The sequence below is a fragment of the Vicugna pacos genome, chromosome 2 (assembly GCF_048564905.1).
Source record: "Vicugna pacos chromosome 2, VicPac4, whole genome shotgun sequence".
NCBI classification, from domain to species: Eukaryota; Metazoa; Chordata; class Mammalia; order Artiodactyla; family Camelidae; genus Vicugna; species Vicugna pacos.
In genome coordinates this window covers 27,383,686-27,410,184 of record NC_132988.1, presented here as the reverse complement: position 1 = coordinate 27,410,184, position 26,499 = coordinate 27,383,686, and the positions used below count along the sequence as shown (strand labels likewise).

Below are 26,499 nucleotides of genomic sequence, written 5' to 3'. Positions count from 1 at the left end.
ACCCCGTTGTCACCGCGCCGATACCAGGGCGCCTTGGAGACTAGAAGTCAGAGAGGCGAGACCTCTAGAGGACCCCGGCCGGCGTCGCCGGCGCGGATGCCGGCCTCTGCGACCTAGGAAATCCTGCAGAGCCCCCAACAGGCGAGCCCTGCCGAAAGAGCTCCAAAGCAAAATTCTCTGGCTTGCCCTGTGCCGCTTTCGCCGCTAGGAGACGCCTATAACCCACGTTTGTGGAGAGAGTTCCTCTTCCAAACACAACTGCTATTAAAAAAAAAAAAAAAAAGAAAGAAAAAAAAAGAAAGCAGCTCAAGTGTTACAGTGGATCAGTGGATGTAGTGATTATTTACAGGCAAATCTGGTCATCTCTCCACGTTCTCATCTCCACCTCTGGAAGTTCTCTGGCTCTCAGCGAACGTCCAAAGTGCTCAAACTTCATCAATATTTTGAGAGCACAAACCCTCTCCCCCAAACAATTTCTGGATCTGCATTGTCATTCAGCCGCATGTCTCTCACACGCAAACACGCGCGCACACGCGAGCGCACACAAGTGTTTCCGTACGTACAAATCAAACATTAGAAAATTACCGTCATTTAAAAATATGCTCCAAGATTCTGATGAGTCAGCTTGAAGACCTCAAAACATTTCATTTCAATCCTGCGGATCTAAAGAAAAATATGGGAGGGGGATGGGAGGAGTATAAAGTACAGATGCAATGCTGTTATTAATATTCAGATACACTATAATCTCTTTTTCATTGATCCACAGGTCCTTTTATAAACTGCCGTTCCATTCTCAGCCGCAGACGTGATGCTAAAATCATTTTAACTGCAGCGGTTTTCGCTCGGCTTTGGCCAGTCTTCAATTTAATGCAGCTGGAAAAGGATTAGCCATTTTTGCTGGCATCCTTCCCTTCTAACCGCTCAAAGGCAGGACCCATCTCCATGAAAGAGCCAAGGGGGCGGGGGGCTAGGGCAGTAGACACGCAGTCGCGGGACTCGCAGGGACATGCCTCAGTCTACAATCAAACCCAAGGCCACTCGCCCTCCTTAATTCCCTGCCAGGAAGGAATGGCAACGTACCTTGGGATCGGGGAAACGACTCTTCTTTTCCTGCAGGTTGTGACGGTGTTACTCACAGGTCATTCATTCAGGAAGCCCCAAGGGACCTTCTTATCTTGTGGCGTAAAAAGGAAACTGAACAAGGGGTGGTTTGGTTGAATAAACAACCTTCTACAGCCCATTAATTAACATAAAATTATGTTTAAAAAAACATTTTCTCGGAGAATTAACATTCAATCCACTCTTCAGCATTGAAGAGTTCGCGCTGTATTTTAACTTCATAAAAACTGGGTGCTTAGATGCGCCGCTTTCCCCCGGCGCCTCGGGAGTGAGCACTCAGCTCGTCAAGCGCATCCTTCGGGACCCAGAAGGGTATGTGGGAGGTGCTCGGTTGGGGCTTACACAGAGCGGTGCGCTGGACCAGGGAGGTTAGATACCAGCACTGTGAATGTGCAAGCGCGTTCGCAGATACCCGCAGCGGCACACACTCGAACCCCGCGTGTGCACGGCCCCTGGCCACGCACCACCCCCAACCCCGCCCCCGCCCGCATTCCCGGCCGCCTAGCTGTCCTCATCCAGCGGTCTTGACCCAAGCTGGGCAAGAATCGGTGCACCGGCCTAGTTTAGGGCGCGGGGGCGGCGGGGGGGGGGGGTCCTCCAACTGTCAGAAAAAGCAGAAAAAAGCCTGTGCGCGCCGCCGCTGCGCCGCGCTTGGCCGAATGAGGCGCAGAGATATTCCAGGCGCCTTGCGGCTCCCGGCGGAGCTCAGTGCCCGATGCCCGCGAGTCGGACGTTGAGCGGGTGGGCTTGAAGGCAGAGCTCTAATGAAACTCCTCAGTCATTGATCAAAGCGCTCACAGCTCAAACCAGGTCCCCAGGCAAATTAATCTATTTGGTAAGAATATTGTGGATATACGTTTAAAGGGAAAACGCAAGCCTAACACGACTGCACGTCTATAGGAGGTGCCAGCCCTCATCCCTGGGCGTGAATCCCCCGGCTTTTCAGGACCAATCTCCGCCCCATACTCCAACTGCTTCACCCCTTTCCACACGGCGCTTTCAGACCCTCACACTTAGTTTGACACGGGCCGTGTTATGTCTGTTTTTCAAATGTCCTGCCAATCTCGCCAGAGTCCCTTAATTAGTAACCTTTGCCAATTAGTGGCCCCTCTGCAACTTTTTCCTGTTTTCGGTGACTTACTTCCAAGATCAGTAGCAAGGAAAATACCTTAAAGGAAAAAGAATGTTAGCGTCATTGGAAACCCCGCTCCTGGGAGACGATACCGCTGCTGCTATTATGTTTTCGCATTTGCTGATGCAAACAGGGGAACCTCTTTATTCCCTTTCCATTACCTGCTGCTGGGGACTGGGAACTTTCCGCGGCAGAGTCCCCAGCTAGCGCCTCGGGACCTGCCGGGCTGTTCTCGCTCTCACACTCACACTCACCCAGGCAGCCGGGGCGCGGGTTCTATCCCGCCCGGCCCGGCTGCCTAGTGACGCGCCTGCTTGACGGCCAGTTTGGCCAATTAGCGGCGGCTCGGTGGGTGGTGCTCCTCAGCGATTGGTTGGCAGAATGAGGGCGCTGCGCAAAAACAGAGAAGCGAGGCGCTCGGAGCTCAGAAACTGCCAGCCGAGATCACAGTCTCTACGGCTGAGGCAGAGGAGGGAAGGACTGAAAGGAAGAGAGACAGGTTAGAGGGAAGAAGAGGCTTGGTAAGGAAATAGAGGAAAAGCAACTGCTCATCACACTTACAGAGAGGCAAACGGCGGTGGAGATGAGGACAGAGAGAGACAAGACTATGAAAGCCAAAAATCACAAATAGAACGAAAGAGAAAAAAATGCCAAGAAGAACATCCACCCGGAGAAATGAAGAGAATGAAAGTTTTATGCTGCAGAGCCATTCTGGGCTTTTCCGGCACAAAATTCTCTAGCTGTTTTTAAGCTCTTTTGCATTTGCCAGCCCATTTGCCAGCCGTTGACATTAAGAGGCATGTTCAGCGGTGCCAACAGCATCTCCTCTTCCTTCTCCTCTTCCTCTTCATCTTCCTCCTCCTCCTTCTCCTTCTTTTCCTCCTCCTTCTCCTCCCATCAGCAAGAAGACAAACCGAGGACAGTCTTTAAATATCGAAATTTCCTCCTTGGGATTTGCCAGCGCCGCGTTGCGCCAAGACTGTCGGAATAAAGGAGGCTGACTATTGTATTATTATTTTATTAATTGGTCATTGGGAAGATTACTGATGAGGAAAAGGGACGCCCGTCACCCTTCCTGCACTAAGATTGAAAAATGAGGCTGAATTGGGGGAAACCCTAAAATGAAGCGAAAGGAATAAGATTGTTAAGGACAGAAAGCCACAGGAGACCCCCACATAGCGCACTTTTATTTTTATTTTTTATTTGAGATTTCTTTTTTTCGTGGTGGTGGGGGAAGTGATTGGGTGGCTGACTGGCTGCGGGAAGCTGCTTCCTTTCCCTTTGGAGATGATTGTGCTATTATTCTTTGCCTTGCTCTGGATGGTGGAAGGAGTCTTTTCCCAGCTTCACTACACGGTGCAGGAGGAGCAGGAACATGGCACTTTTGTGGGGAATATCGCTGAAGATCTGGGCTTGGACATTACAAAACTTTCGGCTCGCGGCTTTCAAACGGCGCCCAACTCTCGGACCCCTTACTTGGACCTCAACCTGGAGACCGGGGTGCTGTACGTGAACGAAAAGATAGACCGCGAGCAAATCTGCAAGCAGAGCCCCTCCTGCGTCCTGCACCTGGAAGTCTTCCTGGAGAACCCCCTGGAGCTATTCCGGGTGGAGATCGAGGTGCTGGACATCAATGACAACCCCCCCTCCTTCCCGGAGCCGGACCTGACCGTGGAGATCTCTGAGAGCGCCACGCCGGGCACCCGCTTCCCCTTGGAGAGCGCATTCGACCCAGACGTGGGCACCAACTCCTTGCGCGACTACGAGATCACCCCCAACAGCTATTTCTCCCTGGACGTGCAGACCCAGGGGGATGGCAACCGATTCGCCGAGCTGGTGCTGGAGAAGCCGCTGGACCGAGAGCAGCAAGCGGTGCACCGCTACGTGCTGACCGCGGTGGACGGGGGAGGAGGGGGAGGAGGAGAAGGAGGCGGCGGCGGTGGGGGAGGGGGCCTGCTCCCCCAGCAGCAGCGCACCGGCACGGCCCTACTCACCATCCGAGTGCTGGACTCCAACGACAATGTGCCCGCCTTCGACCAACCCGTCTACACTGTGTCCCTGCCAGAGAACTCGCCGCCGGGCACGCTAGTGATCCAGCTTAACGCCACAGACCCAGATGAGGGCCAGAATGGCGAGGTCGTGTACTCCTTCAGCAGCCACATTTCGCCCCGGGCGCGGGAGCTCTTCGGACTCTCCCCTCGCACTGGACGGCTAGAGGTGAGCGGCGAGCTGGACTACGAAGAGAGCCCAGTGTACCAAGTGTACGTACAAGCCAAGGACCTGGGCCCCAACGCCGTGCCCGCGCACTGCAAGGTGATCGTGAGAGTGCTGGATGCTAACGACAACGCGCCTGAGATCAGCTTCAGCACCGTGAAGGAGGCGGTGAGCGAGGGCGCGGCGCCCGGCACAGTGGTGGCCTTGTTCAGCGTGACCGACCGCGACTCAGAAGAGAATGGGCAGGTGCAGTGCGAGCTGCTGGGGGATGTGCCGTTCCGCCTCAAGTCTTCCTTCAAAAACTACTATACCATTGTGACCGAGGCTCCTCTGGACCGAGAGGCGGGAGACTCCTACACCCTGACCGTGGTGGCTCGGGACCGGGGAGAGCCTGCGCTCTCCACCAGTAAGTCGATCCAGGTGCAAGTGTCAGATGTGAACGACAACGCACCGCGGTTCAGCCAGCCGGTCTACGACGTGTATGTGACCGAGAACAACGTGCCGGGCGCCTATATCTACGCGGTGAGCGCCACAGACCGTGATGAGGGCGCCAACGCCCAGCTAGCCTACTCTATCCTCGAGTGCCAGATCCAGGGCATGAGCGTCTTCACTTACGTGTCCATCAACTCAGAGAACGGCTACTTGTACGCCCTGCGCTCCTTCGACTACGAACAGCTCAAGGACTTCAGCTTCCAAGTGGAAGCCCGGGACGCGGGCAGCCCCCAGGCGCTGGCTGGCAACGCCACTGTCAACATCCTCATCGTGGATCAGAACGACAACGCCCCTGCCATCGTGGCGCCCCTTCCAGGGCGCAACGGGACTCCGGCACGCGAAGTGCTGCCCCGCTCGGCGGAGCCGGGTTACCTGCTGACCCGCGTGGCCGCGGTGGACGCGGACGATGGCGAGAATGCCCGGCTCACCTACAGCATTGTGCGGGGCAACGAAATGAACCTCTTCCGCATGGACTGGCGCACGGGAGAGCTCCGCACGGCACGCCGGGTGCCGGCCAAGCGCGACCCCCAGCGGCCTTATGAGCTGGTGATCGAGGTGCGCGACCACGGGCAGCCTCCCCTGTCCTCCACCGCCACCCTGGTGGTGCAGCTGGTGGATGGTGCTGTCGAGCCCCAGGGTGGGAGCGGGGGCGGTGGCGGGGGGTCAGGAGAGCACCAGCGCCCCAGCCGCTCCGGCGGCGGGGAGACCTCGCTGGACCTCACCCTCATCCTCATCATCGCGCTGGGCTCGGTGTCCTTCATCTTCCTCCTGGCCATGATAGTGCTTGCTGTGCGTTGCCAAAAAGAGAAGAAGCTCAACATCTACACGTGTCTGGCCAGCGACTGCTGCCTTTGCTGCTGCTGCTGTGGCGGTGGGGGCTCGACCTGCTGCGGCCGCCAAGCCCGGGCGCGCAAGAAGAAACTCAGCAAGTCGGACATCATGCTGGTGCAAAGCTCCAACGTACCCAGTAACCCGGCCCAAGTGCCGGTGGAGGAGTCCGGGGGCTTTGGCTCCCATCACCACAACCAGAATTACTGCTACCAGGTCTGCCTGACCCCTGAGTCCGCCAAGACCGACCTGATGTTCCTTAAGCCCTGCAGCCCTTCGCGGAGTACGGACACTGAGCACAACCCCTGCGGGGCTATCGTCACGGGTTACACAGACCAGCAGCCCGACATCATCTCCAACGGAAGCATTTTGTCCAACGAGGTAAGGCTGAAGCGAAAGGACCACCATCTCTCATCTCCTCCATCTGAAAGCCTCCTCTAGCTCAGCCCTTGTATCTCTGGTGCACTGTGTATTTATATTTAGGATATTAGTTTGTTTGTATTTTTATGGGGACAGGAATGGGGGAATCACCTCTCCTACCCCTTCGTGTGTAACTTAAACTTCGTGTTGTCCCTAATTTTCTGCGCTCCACCCCTTCACGTTTATTTTCATCGCCCCCTCTCCCCCCTTTGGTGCTTTGCCACCTTGGACCTTCCTTCTTTCCTCTGGCATCTTTCCTTTAAAATCCTAAGCCCCCTCTGAGTCCTTTCTCTGCTTAGAAACCTGGGGGTTAAGGGGGAAGTGCGCGGGGGGAGAGGAAAATGGGGTGGAGGGACTTTCTGGCTCTGCCAAAGGTCTTTTTCGCTTTGCATTTGTCCCAGGAGTTAATAAAGTTAACTGTTTTGCTTTGTTTATCAGTGCTTTCAGTCGCGTGTAAAAGTAAGCTATAGATTGTTTAACTTTGCACAGTTGTCTAAACTCGAATGCATGTTTTAGTGAATGAGTTATCAGATCCTTGTCCTCTGAACTCGGGTTCCAGAAAAGCCTTCAGTTCTGCTCTGGACAGCATTTACAGACGCTCTTGAAGCCGAACGCCCACACAGTGTGAATTTGAATGAAGTTGCTTTGGCACAAACCCCTGTAAGCGTAAACTAACGGAAGGCTTAAACAGTTGTTGTCTTAAATACACCTTTTAGCTAATAATCGCCTTCTTGCCACCGTTCTTGACAAATCACTGCTATTGGCTTTCTTCATCAAAGAATTTGCCTTGTCAATTCCGATTTCTTCTTATAAGATGAAGAAGTGGCGAAGTTGAAAGGAGGGAGGGAGCGGGAGAACAGTCGATTTATGTAAAAGAAAGTTTGGACCGGAAAAGGTGTGTGGGTGGTGGAGGCGGGAGGGGACTGCAGAGGCTATTGGGAGGGGAAAAGAATTGGGGCCAGGATGGGAGGGAGGATTATGAACTCCCTTCTTGGCAGGTTATTTAATTTATTTGAGTCTTAGATATTATTAATTGACTTTCATGAATATTTGTACAGCTCATTTGTATCTTAAGCACATTTTGAAAATAAACAACAAAATAATTCCATAAAACATCCAAACTTTTTGCTTATTGAGCGTGCTGTTTTTCTTGTGTCAACCAGTATGCACCTAAACACTTTTTTAGACCACTGAAAGAAAGACTGCAGCATATAACTAGGTTGACTCTAGTAGAGACAACAGTTTATGAGCCCCAGCTATGAGGTCATTTGCATTCTCTCCTTAAAACACATACACACACACACATTTAAAATTGGCCTTTTATTTCTGCAATTTTTTTAACCTTTACTGAAAATCTATATTGCAGTATCTCTACATATCTTCTTGCCTTTAGCCAGCAATCACTAGTCCAAGGTTTTAGGACAGCTTAGAAACTCATCAAAATGTACACAATTACTTAAGCTAGAATTCATTCTGAACATCAAAAGCAGACTGTCAGTTAAACCCTTAGCATTCAAATGCTCTTGATTTATTTATTTTTTTTCTAGACTAAACACCAGCGAGCAGAGCTCAGCTATCTAGTTGACAGACCTCGCCGAGTTAACAGGTATGGACTTTTTTTTCTAGTTTGGTGAATGGACAGTTTACTATCTACTAAAAGTGGGAATTAGGTATATCATTCAATATGAAAATAGAAACCGGATAAAATATTTCCAGTTAGCGCAGAACATAAATATTCATTATGTTGGGTTTCCTAGACAATAAAGTAAAAGTAAAAAATAGGGGTGTATTTCATTTATATATAACTACTAAATGTAGTTGAATAGTTTGTCGGTTTACACTCCTACACTGCTTCTGATAATCTTCCTGTTCCAGGTATATATATACATGCACACACACACACACACACCCCTCTTCTATGAAAATGATATAAACATATGCTTAGTTTCAATCATAAAATCCTGACTAAACTACATGCCTTAAGGACTCAAACTGACTTATTATGTTCAATTTTAGAAAGTTAGGCTTAAGGTTAAGAAAACAAGCTTTGCACAGAAAAGAGACACCTGAGAGCTTGAGGCATCTGCAGCACCATCGGTGACCATGTGGTGGCAGAAGAATGTTTTCTTTGTTTCTTCACCTTTTTTTATTCTAATCTTCACATTTTTGTACTTCTAGTTCTGCATTCCAAGAAGCCGACATGGTAAGCTCTAAGGACAGTGGTCATGGAGACAGTGAACAGGGAGATAGTGATCATGATGCTACCAACCGCGGCCAGTCAGCTGGTAAGTGTGATTGGAGTGCAATGCTGACTTTTATGGTGTTTTTTTTTTTAAATAAATCCTGAAAGGATGATGTTCTAGGTAATTTTTAATGTTAGTAAATCTACAGAAAAATGATGCCATCCTATGATGATAATTGTACACTCACAGAGGATTGTAAAAATGTAACGTTCCTTTGGAGAATGAAAGTTAGAAATTCATTGTGGCATCTGTTAGAATATGAAACATTCTTCCTTATATAATTTTTTTAATGGAATTATATTGCGTACAAAAAGTTGTGGATTTCTCATTTGGTCCAGTCCTCAGTCTTCAGTCAATTAAGGTATTATTAGACTTGTTTATGGATGAGGTAACTGAGGATAAATGGAATTGACTGACCTGCGCAAAGTCACAGAGGATAAGTGGATGACTGGAGACCAGAATCCAAATTTCTTGCCTTCCAGAGAGACATGCATTTTGCATGCCACCAAATAGTAAATGAGAGAAGGAATGGTGATTAAAAGTCATGAATAGGTTGAAAGCAGGATTCCCAATCCTGAGTTCTTAGGCTTCAGGACATTAGTAAGCATTTGATAATGTATATTTTCTGAAGCATCCTAGGTTTCCTCATATTTTCAACAGGATCCGTGACCTGTCAAAAGTTGAACTCTAGGTGTATTTGTATGTGGGCTTACTGTTAGTCACTGATCGGGGTTGTAACGGGATACATAGTTTTTACTTTGTTTTACTTTATTTTACTTTTTCCTATATAAATTTACTCATTGTGTTTCACGGGATCCTGATAACTCTAATTACTAACACTTAAAGAAAACACTTATAAGAAATGAAATATGTACCTTAAAATAATTTAAATCATTTCACAAGGTTTGGGTTTTCTTTCCATTTCATTCACATCCCAACTATGAAGGGTGCTTGTTGGAGATATATATATATATATTTTAACTTTTTCTTTTCCAGTTGAGTTTTGTGTTTATCTGACACATAAAGAAGTGCAAAGGCAAGTTCACTTTTGCAACTTCTGAAAATGCCCATTGTTGGACCATCTCTAGGTCCAAATTCATTCACTTAAGCTTTGAGCTTTATTTGGGTTAGTGGTGTAAGCACAGAGTGAGAGTCCTCCTCGATCCTCGAGAGCCCCCATTCCTGAACACACTCCGTGGACCTCTGAACGGTGCTGAGGCAGTGTGTCAAAGGGCAGTATCCGCCCCATGGTCGCCTGGCAGCGGTGGTGGCTGCAAGCCTCTCACTTGGCTAATCTGTGCTGTGTCTGAGGCTGCATTAGCCTTGGGAAACGCAGGCAGGAGGAGGAGGGAAAAAAGGCTGCTCAAGGGTCTCTTTATATTGCTGCAAGTCATTAATATGCAGACCTAATGAGACTTGAGAACTGCCAAGAATCCCCGGAGGTCCCTGCCCCTTGCGGGCCTTCATGCTAAGTGAACAGAGCATCTATTTAGTGTCTGGGAACCTGACAACAAACCAGATCTTGCCAGAAGTTTATATATGAGTACAAAGTCCCTTTCATTTTTGGCCTATATATGGCATATGATTTATTGTTATCTTTTAAAAGCTGTACACTTAGAATTGCTCATTCCTATTCTATTTTTCAGAGTTTGTAATTTAATAGTCAGCCTTTTAAAACTTTTGAAGCAAAATGTTTAATATTTAAGAAAAAAAAAGTGTATCCACGTCTGCTGCATGTTTCTTTGGGTGCATTTTATTTCTTTCCCACTCCCCCCCCACTTTGTTTTTTTCTGTAGCACTTCAATCTCAATGAACATTTCAATTAGTTTAGTCCCTCAGACATAATGAGACATAATAGCCTAACTGAAGAAAGAGAAATGAATAAACATCTGCAAAAAGTGCTAAATCTGGAAGATGGATAAGCGATATATTCTTATCAATGAGCCTTCCCAGGAGCTATTTTATTTCACAGGCACTCAGTGTTGCCATTTTGGTAATGTTCCTTTCAAAATATTTGAGATGTCAAAGCATATGAAAGGAAATTTTAAAAGCTAAATTGTGTTCCAGAAAACATTTAAAAGCAAGGCGGTTTTTATTTTTCTTATCAAAATGACATTTTTTTTCCATCTTTGAGTTCTTAAACATGTGAAAGTATTGCAGAACTAACAATCTGTGTATCCATTTTGTTGGCAGTTACAGGGCAGCCACACTTAATGGGCACAACAATGGCTGTTTTAGAACTGTAATAACACACTTGGATTAAGAAGTAATCATGCCTTTGTGTGCTGAATTGAAGTTGGATTTAATATGTTTTTCTGATTTTGTCATAAAAGTGATTTTGAAGTGGTTACTTTTTAAAGTGTAAAACCCTAAGTGGAGAGAATTAAGATGCATTTACTTAATGAGTTTTTTCAGTCCATTTGTGATGTTGTGTATTACAAACTTCAACACAAAGTACCTAGAATAGTTTCTAAAACTTAATCCTATTTCAAGTAAATAACATCTGCTTTATTTCCTTGCAAAACCAGATACTTAGGACCTTCCAATTTTGCAATATTTAGGAAATATTCTTCATAGCACATCCATTTCCAGGTTTAGGGTATTGAAAATTTTGTGCTAATAAACAAATCCCACTCAGCTAGATTTTGAGTGGGGAAAGCGAGTTTATCAAAGAAAAACAACACTGGGAAGATATAGATTCTGAATCCTCTAGTTTGTACCTTATTTCAGATTACATTAGATACATTGTCAGGCTTAGCGTGTCACCTGTTTAAACTTCCTAACTTTTTATTTATTCCCACTTTCTTTTTCTATGTTAGTGTTAACTTTGTATTTATTTATTTGGATATGCCTTGTATTTATTCTTCTATGAATAGTTTTCTTTTTTTGTTCTTTCTTCCCCTTCCCCCCCTTGCTTTTCTCCTTTCTAAGCCATTTGCAGTCACCAATCTTGTTCACAGAAGGGCTTTAAACACGGAGGCAGCTGCACAGAGAATCACATAAGCTTTTTCAGTTTTCCACTGCACCTGGCTCCATGTGTGAAATTCTTCGGCTTGACCACTGCTCTGTGGCATTTTCTCTCTATAGTCTTGTCAAGGTGCTTTCCGTTTTTTTCAGGGCACTATTGATGTATTGGTTAGATATGGCAGAAGTCCAAGGAGATGTGGTAAATGCTTGCATAAATCATCACAAGAGGAAAAACTGACTAATCACAGCTTTAACAGCAAAAAAACATATATATATATTGGACTTAAAAGCAATATATTTTCAGTTTTATAATACCATTAGATTAAAAGGTAGCCTTTTTTCTAGTTTAAATGATACAACTGATACAACATAATTAGTTATATATTCTTAAAGATTTTAATATTACTGGAGGTAGATCTAAGGAGATTATTTAGTTATGAGAAGTTTTTTCCATTTATTAAAGTACTTACCGGTGCATACTAGGATTGATTATGAATTTATTTTTAATAATTGTGTCTTCTTTAAAAATATATTGAAGAAAAGAACCCTAATAAGTGATGATTCAGTTAAGTTACTTGTTATAGTTTATCTGAAAATTTTCAAATTTCTCTTCTTGTAAATTTTTCTTGTAATTGCAAGAGAACTAGTATCTAAATGTGTTTATTTTTTGAATTACCGTGAGATTTATACATGACACATGGTCAACATTTGGCAATAATTTAAAAAATAAAGTGATTTGAATTGTCAGTATTTACAGATTAATAAAGAAAAGTATAGCAGGAAATGCATTAAGCCATTGCCCTACTACTACAATATCAATAAGAGAGTTCCTGGTTTTCATAAAATACAAATCTCCCTTTCCCAACTCCAGTAAGAACTTAGATACTGGCAATCAGTTTCTGGATTTGTAAATAAAGTGAATTTATACCATTGCCTCCATAAGCAAAAGCTTTCGGTTAAGGTTTCTGGTGAAAATGTGAGCTACAACTTGATAATGTGTAGAGATTTACAATTGGAAAAAAATATAAGACAAAATATTGAGAGAACATGGAGAAAATACAAGCATTTTAAAAGATGATAGGTAGGGAGAACATTTTGATGTGCATGTTTTGATTTTTTTCATGAGTGAATTATGTTGTTAAATCTCTGTTCCCAAACCACATTTTCCAAAAAATTATAGCAATTTTTGTGGTTACAGTTAACATCTCTAATTTCTCCAGTGTTAAGTAATTACAGGAAGACTTGAAATTTCCTCAAAAAGTTGTGTTGATTTTTTAAAAACTAATATATCATATTTTGAAAAGAAAATTTTTTTTCTGAAGGCTTAATGCATGAGGAAAAAATGTACACATAATTTTACATTATTATATTCGTCAGAAAACAGCACAAATTGAATACAGTTACATTTCTGAAATCACAGTTTGTTCTCAGCGGTAATATCACTGCCTCTGACTATAAAGGACAAGTTACTTGCTGGTTAAAAAAGATGTATTTTAAAATTTGTCTAAATATATCTTTGCATAACAGGCAGTCTATCACTTCAGCTGTCATGCTTTGTAGAACAGACCATTTCTGAGAAGTAGAAAAACATAAATAACTAGGATAAGAAATTTCAAATAAAATATATATGTTGAAATGTTTCTTGGAAATTACCAAAACTTCAGAACTCAGGCTCGGGCCTGTATTTTCCTGCTATACAAAATCCCACAGGTTTTAAAGTAAGGGCATTTGAATAAAACAAAAAATGCAGTTAAGTTTATTTTTTCTTGACCCTTGGCTTTCAACTGATAAAAAATTCCAAGAGCAGTGTAAAAGGTATGCATTTTAAAATGCCCCATGGACTGAAATAACCTGGCATTCTTGTCCCTCGTGCAGTCATTTACCATCACAAAACATAAGTATGCCTCTGTTTATTTGGTCATTAAAATCATATATGTAATGAGACTAGTGATAAATGAAAAAAATAAAATAATGTTAGTCTTTCAAAGGCTCCCTAAGGTGAGGACCGGTAACGGGCAAAGTTTATTTGGTTCTCAAACTATATATCTATCTGCATTCTTTTTTACTGAAGTATAGTCAGTTTACAATGTTGTCTCAATTTCTGATGTACAGCATAATGCTTCACTCATATGTATACATACATATATTCATTTTCATATTATTTTTCAAACTATATCTCTTAAAGAAGTGAAAAAACATTTTCAACAAATATTTCTAAAATTTACTTGAAATTTATTTATATGCTATGTATGTGATTAAAAAAGAATTTTGTTTCTATGTCTGATACTTTCCTTATGAGAAATTAGTACACTTGTTTTGCCCATAAACCTGGTGAAACACAATCACGCACAACGCGCGCCATCCTGCCTTTCACTCTAGTTATATAAAGCTATGTTGTCACGACGAGGACCCTACTTTAAAAGGAGTAGCTCATGAATTTATTAAGAACATTACTTACAAGTGTTTTTTTCCCTTTTAGGCGAGTAACAGTGTTCTTGCAACAACAAAATCTTTATCATATTTCTCACTTTTCTTGTTATGCGCATGACATATTTTTGTGCAGGTTCTCAAGTCATGAGAACTTTATTTCATCATCTAAAGGAATATTAACTAGCCTTTAATAAGTGAAAGACACCAAAAACCAAATACTTGAAGAGAAAAAATAATGAGCACAATGGAACATAAACTACTCATATAAACAAGCTCTACTAAAAGTAGCTCTTAACATAATCAAGCATCTTAATGAGTAGAGACTAGTTTACTAAAATTTTTCTGTGTGTGATGATCATGTTCAACATTATAAGAATACTTAGGTACAGAGCTCAAAAAGCTGTAAAAAGGTTACTAATGGTCTCATGAGCATTAAAAAATAGTATATTTGAAAGGGTTATATCAGTTGTGTGATAAAAAATGTATTAATTCCAAATTTTGCATTAGTACCCATCTTTATGAGGATCCAATAATATAATTCTGCCTTAATATTTGAATTTTTATGAACTTCATATTTAATATGACATGAATTTATGTTTGGAATAAATAATTGCTCATAATTTACTCTTAACGGTAATTCCGTCTATCAAAAAGACCTTTTATTTCTCATCACACTATAAACAGGGAGCATTTAGAGTACAGTGTGTCAAAATACAGATCTCTGATTCTACAGCTTCTTCCTGCCTCGTATGTCAGTGTGTGTAAGGGACGTTCTCCTTCCCTTCCTCTTTTTTTTTTTTTTTTAATCCTATCTCCTTGCAGGAAGAGGATAACTGAACTTCTCTGGTGTTCAAAGAAGAACTGACATGTTTTACATGCTGTTCTTAATCTGGTTCTTTATCCTGGCTTCAGCTCGGGTTGACCTTCCTCAACAGTTCACTGTTAGTCATTTATTTCCAGGCTTATGCATGACAATTATCAGTGGAATGTTGCAATAGCAGTCAGACTTGGCATCATATATAGTTTAACTTAAAATAAAAAGTCATTATAAAGTGAGATAAATATATGATAAGAAGCTTGGTGTTATTTCTTTAACCATAATTTATGTAATTAACTCTTCTTAACTCCTTGAGAATAATCTAGAGGGTTAATAATTGTTAATATTTGTGAAAAATAATTATTTTATGTATGAAGATAGCAAAATGTACACACAAAAATGTATATTAGTAGGTGACAGAAAGCTGGAATCCCATCAGGAATTTACAAACTAAAACTTGCTCAAGAGCTCAAATCACTCATGATACTTATAGAAGAAACAATCAAGGGTGTTCATTACATAAACATGACTGTCTGTTGGTTAAAAGAAATAATTCCTGGTTTTTCCACACTAAGCATGCATTTGAGAGGTTTTTACGTACAGACAAATTACACTTTAGTTATTTCAAATTGATCCTATTTTAAAGCATATTTAATAAATAGAAAAATGTTAAAATGTGATTTTGGTTTATGTACTTATTTTCCCACATATTGCTAATTATCAGAATGAATAACAAGTAGTGTTCTAGAGTGCTCAAAAATTGTGATGCTTTGCTTAAGAGACTGAATGAGATTTCTTGAGCCATAAACATCGTATTTAATAGTCTTGTCAATCTATGGGAGACAGTGAAACGTGAAAATGTCATTTGAAATCGTGGTATTCTGAGATTAGTAAGCAAACAGGTCTGTGTTGTCTAGGACAAGTGTTTTCCGATATAGAACAAGTAATAAGGTATTTGTCAATAGCCTCTGCAGCTGACTCATACTGCACTTGGTTACCTTGGTTTCACTAATTACAGTCATTTGTCCTGGGTTTGTCTAAGGCGGTAAATGATAAGTGGTGTGTAGTAATACGGGCTACCAGAGTGTCACTGAGAAATCACTTTTAGGAAGTCATTTTTCCAGGAACCTCAGAAAGCATGCTCTTGGCCACTCATGAAATCTTGTTTTATTGTTATTTACTGGTTTATCACTATGTATGCCATATGTCGGTTGAATATCACTTTTTGCTTCCTGTCCAGATTTTATAATCTAAATATCATTACTAGTGCTTCACATATTTCTTCCATTTTTGTCTCTAAGAAAAAAAATATCGATGACATCATAATTGGAGACCATGGATTGAGAAAGCTTTCCACTTGGGTTTTTTCCTCTGTTAAGAACTTCACCAGAGATTTTAAAAAATATTCATTCTATTTCTACTCACTATTTTCTAGTTATTTAAATAATTTAGAGCCAACTTTTTGTCCATATACTCTGAGTAGTTTAGAAACATCTATCTCAGAGAGCTCTTTGGCAAGAGTCTTAACCCTTGACAAAATAATACAGAGAGATTTTTGGCTCCTGTCAGGTTAAGACGAGAAAAATTTGTTAAGATACCCTCACCCATTACTTTCCATGCTGCCTGTAATTTTTCACTTCTAAGCAGCTGGTGGTGTTGTGAAGCCCACATCTGCAGTCTCTCTTTTCCCTGCTCCCAGGTATGGATCTCTTCTCCAACTGCACCGAGGAATGTAAAGCGCTGGGCCACTCAGATCGGTGCTGGATGCCTTCTTTTGTCCCTTCTGACGGACGCCAGGCTGCTGATTACCGTAGCAATCTGCATGTTCCTGGTATGGACTCTGTTCCAGACACTGAGGTGTTTGAAACTCCAGAAGCCCAGCCCGGGACAGAGAGGTCCTTCTCCACCTTCGGCAAAGAGAAGGCCCTTCACAGCACTCTGGAGAGGAAGGAGCTGGATGGACTGCTGTCTAATACACGAGCGCCTTACAAACCACCATATTTGAGTAAGTATTACATAAAAGGCTGTATCAAAGTATTCCCTTTCAGGAAGTAACGTTCAACATGCCATTCTTCTTTGTGAAAATAGAGGAGTTCAGGTTGTTCTCAGAAACAAGGATAAGAGTGACTCGTGGACGCAGGCAGCACTTGACAATAGAAAAATGAATATGCTTAACAGGAAGTCAGGCTCCTGTGTTAGGACATGTTTGTTGGCAACAATCAAACATAACTTCTGATGCTGTGGAAAACATTTTTTAAATGATCTTTCTGTTTCCTTTGAATGCTGCTCACCTGCTTACTTGATTTCCATGTGTTTTGAAGGGCTTATTTAAGGTGGAAAAACATCTCGTGGAAAAACATCTCTTGACACTTGAGTCATTGAGAGTTCTCATTTTCTTATCGATACCAGCATTATGGCTTAATCATCCTTTTTCCATAATGACATAAAACACGTTAGGCTAAATTCAGAAATCAGTGCAGCCGTTACTTTGCTGGTTCAATGTAATTTAGTGATATGTTGGCATGGATTCTAATGTTTTATCAGAATCAGAGGAACTTCGTGATGGAAGCATATCAATATAGCAATATTATTCAATTATTTAAAATAATAGGATCTTCTAACACTGAGACATTAAGAATTGTACTCAGCTCCTTCGATATTGGGACCATAGCCTCTAAGTGGATTATTTTATACAACCAATCTGAAAAGCAAAAATACTTTGAGATTCTTTAGTAGATTGGAGATTCCTTTGAGGATCTTGGTAATGAAATTATTCCATTTACTCTCTGCTATATGGAAGCCTTTTCCTTTTAGTTAATGGATAAATACCACTGATGATTCAGTATTTTGGTCAAACTACATAAACTAGCATTTGATAAGGATGAAACCTGTAACAATTTAATCCAAAGACAATTTTTAGCTTGCATAGCAAATCCAGTCTACATGATGTTTCCTTACTTTCATCTTCTAGTGCAAAGAAAGCAAAAAACAAAAACGGAACCATAAGTTAGAAACAAAAATGAGACAGATTGCAGATGTATCATTTCTATTATGACTTATGAAGTGGGAAGGAAAAAAAAACTTAAGCGGAAGAAAAAAACTAGAAGAACATTTACTGTAGCCCTTACATGTAAATGTGAAAGGCGTGGGCTGAACACACTGAGGATGTGACTCCTACGTTGGACACTGATAATAAGAGTAAACAAGTGTCATATGGTTAGAGTGGATCTGTCACTGGATACATACATTGTGATGGCAGCAATGATTGAATGGTGTTTTTGGAAAGATTGTGTTCAGCTTTTCAAATTATTCAGAAATGCCATTACCCCAGCATGATATAGTATATTAGTGTTTCAGAACCAAATAATTATGCCTCTCTATAAATTATCAATATTTGTTCTGCTTTGTTTTTTTAAGTTATAAAATTTGAGAACACAAACGCTTAAGGAAAGTGTTGAAATTACCATAATAACTAAATGTAATTTGGATGCTAAGGTCCTGTTTAACTGACACATCCACAGACACGAGTGATTTAAAGTAGCCTAAAATCAAATTTTAATAAATAGGAACTGTGATTCAGTCTTTGTCCCTCAAACTAAATTCTGGATTTTAAGTTTAATTATTATCATAAACCAAGCTTTTCCAAATTCTAAACAGCATACTCTCACTAGTGTTTCACTTAAAGTAAGAATGTATGTTATAGAAATATATTATCAATAACTTCAAGGCAAAGATTCAAAGTACATACGATTCAGAGTAATTCAAATATGTATTTCTAGATAACTACAAATATTTGCTGTTAGCATATATTAACTGGTAAGTCTATATCAAAGATGATGAAAAATCAATTCACCCTCTTTAACTCTTAGTGAGTACTAATCTTGATGAAGTTTCACTTACACTGGAGAACTGAAATTTTGAACAAATTTTTTTCTCTACTGACTAGTTTTTCTTTTTAATTTTAAAAATCATGGTAATAATTTTTGTTAATAAAAATATTAATGCTGCATATATTTTAATGTCAATTTTTCTACTTTTTAAAAATCTGGTATTTTCATTTAGATCCCTGATTGAGATTATGAAATAAGTCATCAGTTATATGTTTGCTACAAATCAAAGAATGCAGCTATTATTTTACCAAAAAAATTAAGGTTTATTTGCATATTATTCAGATGTATATTATAATTAATTAATTTTGAATAACAATTTATGTTTTCTGTTTTAGCCAGCTCACACTGCTCAAAATTCAGGGTTTGGGATAAAGTGGACTGGGACGAAAAAGAAGCAGAAAAATAGCTATTTTGTTGTTTTTACTGACACTCACCTTAGTTCTTCATATAATTTTAATCATGTCTAAATTTTTTTTAATGTCTAGTGTTCGATGTCATCTTTAACTCACACAGTTATCTTTAGAATTACTTTATGGCTCTGATTTAATAGGCATAGTCAATTTGATGGTTAATCTAACCGTACAAACTATAAACCAAAACAATCCATTCCTATTTTGTCCCCCAAATTCATATGGTGATAGTTGTTAATACGTGTATCATTTATCATCAGGAATAGAAATATTCTTATCTTCTAAATGGAAAAGCATGTCCCTTATGTAATTAAAGAAGCTAAAAATTAGCACTAATTACTTGTTTAAAAATCAGAATGTTTAAACAATTATTGAGGTAGCAGTTTTACTTTTGCTAAACATACATTTAGTTTTTTTAATGAACACAATGTACATTTTCATGTTAAGAAAAGTAAGCAGCTGTATGTTTCTTTTTGTAAAGCCTTAAAAAAGCTTAATGCGGCTACCACTGTCATTTACAACATGATGACAGGGAAATGGGGATCCATTTAATAATAATACAAATGAGATCATTATCTATACCTAACACCTTTCCATTTCTATACCTCTGATGGCTAAAGTTAAAATTAAAAATGGCAAGAAACCAACTTTTACACAAAAATATGTGTATGCATGTTAAAAAATGTACTTTGTGTTTCTTTAAAAATGCCTACATACAATTATATTTTCTCTTTTATATAATTTATATGGAAGGATCCATGAAGAGTATACATGATGCATTTAATGAAATGGAACTTATTTGTTGAATCAGGAGTAATTTTGAACATATCAATTAATACTTGCCTCATTAGTCATAAGCTCTTTATAAGGATGCCTCATCTTATTTTTGTTATAATGTTGCAGATTTCTAATACTCTGATAATAACCAAAAGGATACACTGAAAGTTTGAAGAAATAATTTTAAACATGTAGAATATGATCATATAGTCAACATACAGTATTTAGATTTATCTTAAAATGTTAATAAATTTTAGCTTAGCTTTTCCTGTAATTTTTATCAGAGTGATAAAAAATATTAAAGTATCACTTTAACTTGTAATAAATAACATTTCATTTTAACAGTTATTAAAATGAAGCAGAAAAATCATTGGGAGTTTAAAAAGAATGTTATATTTTTTCATATGGAATTCAAAAATTTTTAATTATAGACATCTTATTTAAAATTATTTAGCTTTTCAATGGGCACAGTTCAGTTATGCACAAAACAATCTGGATAGCCTGAGAAAATAAGAAACATAAAAACAATTTAGGTTTAAGAATAAAACTGGTTGAAGTTACATTATTAATCTAATTTAGAAAAGCCCAATAGTTAAAACGATACCTTTAATACTAGTTTAGTAATCATTTTTGCTTATGATTTTGGCTTTATATTTTGAACATCATTTCTTTAGATTTTTTTGTCTGTAAACAGGGATATCTTTCAGTTCAAATCAGTCAAAGCAATACCGTTACTTAGAATTATAAGGATTTGTTATCTTGAAACCTGTTGATTTCTTGTCAAAAACCTAATCGTTCCCTAAAAACTGAAGATAATGGCAAGATAAATGGCCAACGAAATTTCATCTAAAATGTATTTGTAAAATCTTTCATTTGTTTAAAGAATCAGACAATAATAAATTATATTGAATAAAGTGAAAAAACTACATTGACATGATGATTTTTTAAATCCTAAATCCATGAAATTTGCTACATGTATACCATACAATGTTTAGACTAGTCCGAATATGTCAAAAAAATCACTCTTGCTGTCTCCTGACATAACTTTGTTTTTGCCTACTTTTGAGCCCTTTTGAAATTTCAACACAACTCACCCATATCATAACATAAGAAAGGGTGTCAGAACTTTGAAACATTGCATTTAAAATATTAATGACACTTCACCTAAACTTCTTTTCAGTAACTCGCATTTTAGGAAAAAATTTTTGGACATCTGTATTATTTCTACTGAGTACTTCAAGTTTCAATTTGATTGAAATTAAGAGTGTGTTCTGTTTAGTCACATCTCTTCCAGCCCCTTCACTATCTTAGCCTGCCTTTGTGAGTTTTCCTAATTTGTTGAAGTCAGTACAGTAAAGGAGCATATAGAGAATCCACAATAAAATGGCTTTTCTTATTGGTACAGAGTACCCTCATATTTCCATATCCCTTGTGGTGGTTTCTCTGGGATTTGTATATTCCTCTAATGTCATAAACATAGCATCACTTTATCAAATGTTAAATTCTACAAAAAAATATTTTAATATATGGCCTTTTAAGCATTTTTTTCTCATAGGTCCATACGTTACTAAATGAATGGACATTTTTTTCAGGATTTTTTTCTTTTTTAGTACATATGTTAGTTTCAGTTCACTTTTTCTCCAATTTGTGCTACTTAAGGAAAAAAAAATCCTACTTTTGAGATTTTTGTTTTCTCATTTTAGAAGAGAACGTCCAGATTTGTGAGCCTAACTAATTTTCTTACTTTTTTAGTTTATCTCTTTGTGACAAATCTCTGGTCTTTAAATCGCACTAGTCCTTCTATTTTTCCTTTACATCCTTTTATTCTGTAATTAATAGTTAATCTCTTATAATTAAAATAGTTTACAGACTCAACTGTGTGAGCAGGAAACAAATGATAACTCAGGATCAGAAGAAACCCAAGCCCAGTTCATATTTTCTATAATCTACTGTTGGAATTAAATGTTCACTGGACTTTATGAAATTTTGCTTCTTTGAAAAATGATAATCTATTCACAATTCATATCATTACTCCAGTTAACTGATGCAGCAGCTAACTGGAACCTTCCTATAACTATAGATAAATGAGATATTATAACACTGTCTTGTTTCTTCTCCTTTAGTTGTTGAGTAATGGTTTTCCTGAACTAATATGATTCAAAGTAAAAGCTATAAAAATCTTTCTGAGGGGCAGCTATGAAACAGAGCGGTTCATTTTACATCCACACATCTGGCAATTTCTGTAGGCAATTTGTTTCTTACTTATTCAGACAGCAGTGCTTCTCTGTGACTTATCACATGTCATTTAAAATTTGTGCCTTTGGGTGCATTGGAACTAGTTAGTATCCAATACTCTCTTGGCATATTTAGACTCATTACCCAACTATGCATATTACAAATGCTAAATAATTATGTGATGGAAAATGAATTAATGGATGAATGAGTGTTTCTGAAGTGTCCAAATTTTCTTTAATGTTGTCATCATAGTTTAATTTACACACATTTCTACACACAGTTTTTGATATCTCTAGGCTAACTTTCTTCTTCCAATTAAAAAAATGTTTTAAATTAATCGAATTTCTCTCTAGATAGTACCTATAAATTTTTATGAGGGAAAGTAGATTTTGAACTTATTCAAAATATTGAAATACACCCAACTATGGCGTTTGCAAAATATAATGGTGTTTTTCAATACTTTGAGACTTTAAACTTCTGATTTATTCAAAGAACTTATTTCATATTCTTAGGAGGAATTAAATTTTTTAAAATTTCTTGACTCTCTTGGAATTTGAATTGCTCCCCTTTCTCTCCAGGTCTATAAGGCCATCTTTTATATATTTTACTTACTTTCATACTTTAACTCTCATCTTTCACATTTTTATAAAGTTAATATATATACATATATGCTTTTTCCTCTGTTACAATCACTTACTTTTCTTATTTAGTTTCCAGGTAGGAGTTATTTATTTGCATGTTATTAAGAACATTTTTGAATTCATAGATACATGGTTAAATAAAATAGTGTACATTTAAGGGTGTATAGAGAAGGCAACTGATAAAAGTTATTTATATCTTTTTCAATATTTTACACTGCTTAGTAAGTGATTCATCTACTATTTAAAACAGTTTACTTGGTGCACACTTTGCATTTTATTGAATGAACATTAAGCATATTAATATCATTTATACACCTCATTTTTATATTACAGATAATTTTCATCCTCTTTCTTATTTTGTACATTGGAAGTAAATCCATATAAGCATTTGTCCATCATGTGAGACTAACAAAGGAAGATTATTAATTAAAATATAAATAGAATTATTCAATGGAAAGGAATATCTACTTGGGAATTTTTCCTGCCTCATCATACTGAAGATTTATGGGTCAAAATTTAAATGCATTGAGTTATAAAGCCATTGTAAATAAGTCTGGAATACACAAATTCAATTGCTTATAAATATTATTAAACATTATTCAATACTCAATGTGCCAGACTTTTTTTGAGTGAGTCTGTGTCTTCTGAAATCCATCTAATAGGAATTAGATAGAGGAATTAATTAGGTAGCGTCATTTAGATAATATAGCATGGAAACTGCTTCGGACTATAAGGTTCATTCATTGTTCAAGATTAAGTAATAATACTGAATCAAGACTAAACTCAGCATAATGTGAGTCAGTTTAATGTTTCCCAAAGTGTAACAGAAATCTTGGAAGTTTTATATCGAGGTTCAATAAGACTTCCTAATTACTGCATTAGTGATTTCTAACCACCTATATCAGTTTAAGGGGGACAGTATAGATTTGAAAAAATTGAACCGCAAAGTGTAATTACATACAAAAGGACATGAATAAAAACAAATTGTAAGCTAGAAAATTTGCAGATAAAAATCAGGGTTTTATTTCTGATTCTTTAACTGATACGTTATATGACATTATATTTAACATAATACCTAGGCACTTAACCCTATTCTTTGTTCTAGAGATACATTTTTTTAACTGTAGGGATTGAAAAGATTATATGTGAACTTTATTTCAATAAATTTTTATAATCTGTACAATAAAGTGTTGTCCAAATTTTCGAAGCTAGCTTTAAAGTCATTGAGTTCAATAAGTGATTATAAATAAATTTTCTGTGTTCTATTTTAGTGATTCTGTTGTATGGATACATTTGCAGATATATACATTCCATAGAGAAGCATTATATCTTTAGTTTAATTTTTAATTATAGCTATCAATTACCAGAGAAAGAACAAGCAGGGATTATGCTTAACAGAAGAGTAAATTTATTTAACTAATGGCTACTTCATTGTCAGAAGCTGTTAATATGATAATATGGTGCTTTTCGAGAAACAGATAAGTGATACAATCAATTTTGGTCTGTTTCTTTATTTTTTAAGGTACTGGTTGTACTTTTTGAGGACAGGTTCCCATTACATAATGTAGCGAAATTAACTGTGACACTGTAGAGGAAATAGATGCCTGTATAATGAGGAAGACATTATTTTTACTGCTTGTAAAAATGTTGTAATCTGTAGGGCTTTTTTTCTCTTTCATTGTTGGTGTTAGTCAGAATCCTACAATAGATTCCAATATTTCTTGTGTTGGATGTTGAATTTTATATTTTACACAAGCTAGAAAACTAACTTTAGTTTGTCATCAAGTGGTTCATATGTATGCCAATCCCTGTTTCAGCTGAAAATTGGATAATTACTACATTATTCCATAAAAGCATATTTGTAAATGTTTTTGTCGAAGTTTTCAAAAGTAAGTGTTTTGAAAAATAAAAAGAGATCTAAGCCTAGAATTAATACATAAATAAAATCAATATCAAATATATAGTTCCTGGCCTAAATTTTGAATCACCCTGGATAAAGAAATAGCCAGGATAGAAAGCTTCTCTCACACATAACTAAACACCACTGGGTTTTGTTGCAGAGTGCAACATATGGTAGAAAGTTCTGAGTCAAAAATGGCAATGGTAGATAAAGTATATATAGTAAGTTGTCTTAATGATATACACCTGATGGTGTGTTTAAGATAACATACATCACATTTAAGTTTAATCAAAATGGTGGTAGGAATAATAGGTCCATAGATATGAGAGTTAATGCTATAGTTTGAGAATTGCTATCATTTTATTCTTAAAAAATTTATAGAAAACCCTGCAGGCTGACCTGTGAAATTAGTATAAAGTTCTTGTAGCTTTTTCTTTTACCATTCATTAATCTGATGCCAGAACTAATCCCCTTTCTAGTCACCAGCAGTGTAGGTTTAGGGTTTACTTGTCATAGAATTACTCATCAGATGATTACATTGGAGGTCATGAAATCTTGATATATTTTGGTGTGAATATATCTTGATTCTTGATGTTCGTCTCGATCTTTTTGATAAGAACAATGGTAATAGAGAATGATTCTATGTAGAGCCCATAAACTCTACTAAATTATATTTTTTAACATTTTTTAAAATGATGGATAATTTCAAGCTTATCCAAAAAAGAGAATAGTTTACTAAACTCTCCACATTCTCCGGTTAAACAATGATCAATTCTTGGCCAAATTTGTTTCATCCAAAAGCTAACACACGTTCTTTTCACTCAGATTTTTTAAGCAAATTTAGAAACCCTAACTGTTTAACCCATTAATGTTTCAGCATGTTTATTAAAAATAGAGTTTAACATAACCATAAGAACAGTACTCCTCCTAAAAAAATTTCCTTGCTATCATCAATTGTCTAGTTATTGTACAAATTTCTATAATTTTCTCATAACTAGTATTCACATTTACAATTAATTTGATTCATGATTAAAATAGGTTTATTAATAGCAACCCATTTTTATTTTTTATTTTAAAACTTTTGATTAATGTACAATATGCATATAGAGGAGTACAAAAATCACAAATGTAATACTCAAGTTTTCACAAAAGGAGCACACTTGTGTAATCAGTGACCACATTGACTGATTAGCCAAAACATTACTAGTATCTCAAAAAGTCCAGCATTCTGTCCCCTTTCAGTTACTACCACCCAAGGATCTGTCTACCACTGTCCTGGGCTCTAACTAAAGATTTGTTTTTCTGAGTTTCAAAGTGTACATAATTTGAATAAATGAAATAGTGCAACATATTTGAGTTTAACTAAACTGTAGTAGCCAGTTATTCTCTTTGATAATATAGGGAAAGTGATTATCATAGCCCAAAATATATCAGGGTCTAAGCTAAACAGACAATTTAGTTAGGATAGCTTCCCCTTGGATGTATCTCTTACTAACTTTGGTGTTCTGGTCGTGTCTGATCTTTCAGAAATGCTTGATACTTGTTGTTAAATCTTCCTATTGATTGAAACATAATCTTCTGTTAATTTAATGGTGTTTTACAGAAACAAATATTTAAATATATTTATCTGAATACCAAATTATGACAAAAAAAAGTAGAAAAATTGAAATGTCTGTGTTTCACCTTTCTTTGAGTCTAGTTTAGAGGGTTGTGGCAAATTGGAAACTATTATGCTTGAAGGGGACTGAATAAAGTAAAGAGATTAACATTTTAGAAAATAGTCTATGTGAAGAGAGTCTAAAAGGATTGAGGGACTGTGGATTGAGAAGAAAAGGGGAGAGGTTACAAAACAAACGTTAAGTGTTTAAACAAATAATACACAGATAAGATAGTGATCAGTTAATCTGTCTTTACTGAGAGCAGAAAAGGGAAAACGGATCTATATCACATCCTGAGCGACTTAAACTACACATGAGGGGAAATA

At 38.1% G+C, this 26,499-nt stretch overlaps 1 protein-coding gene across 1 annotated transcript in view; it reads left to right on the top strand.

Moving 5' to 3' along the window:
- Positions 1–3,043: 3,043 nt before the first annotated feature.
- PCDH10 (protocadherin 10) overlaps positions 3,044–26,499 on the top strand; it is a 40,599-nt gene continuing 17,143 nt past the window's right edge. The window contains exons 1-4 of the mRNA XM_006211586.4: positions 3,044–6,166; positions 7,753–7,811; positions 8,384–8,490; positions 16,362–16,667. Coding sequence (XP_006211648.1) covers positions 3,539–6,166; positions 7,753–7,811; positions 8,384–8,490; positions 16,362–16,667 — 3,100 coding nt within the window. The 5' untranslated portion in view covers positions 3,044–3,538. The remainder of the gene's footprint in view (positions 6,167–7,752; positions 7,812–8,383; positions 8,491–16,361; positions 16,668–26,499) is intronic.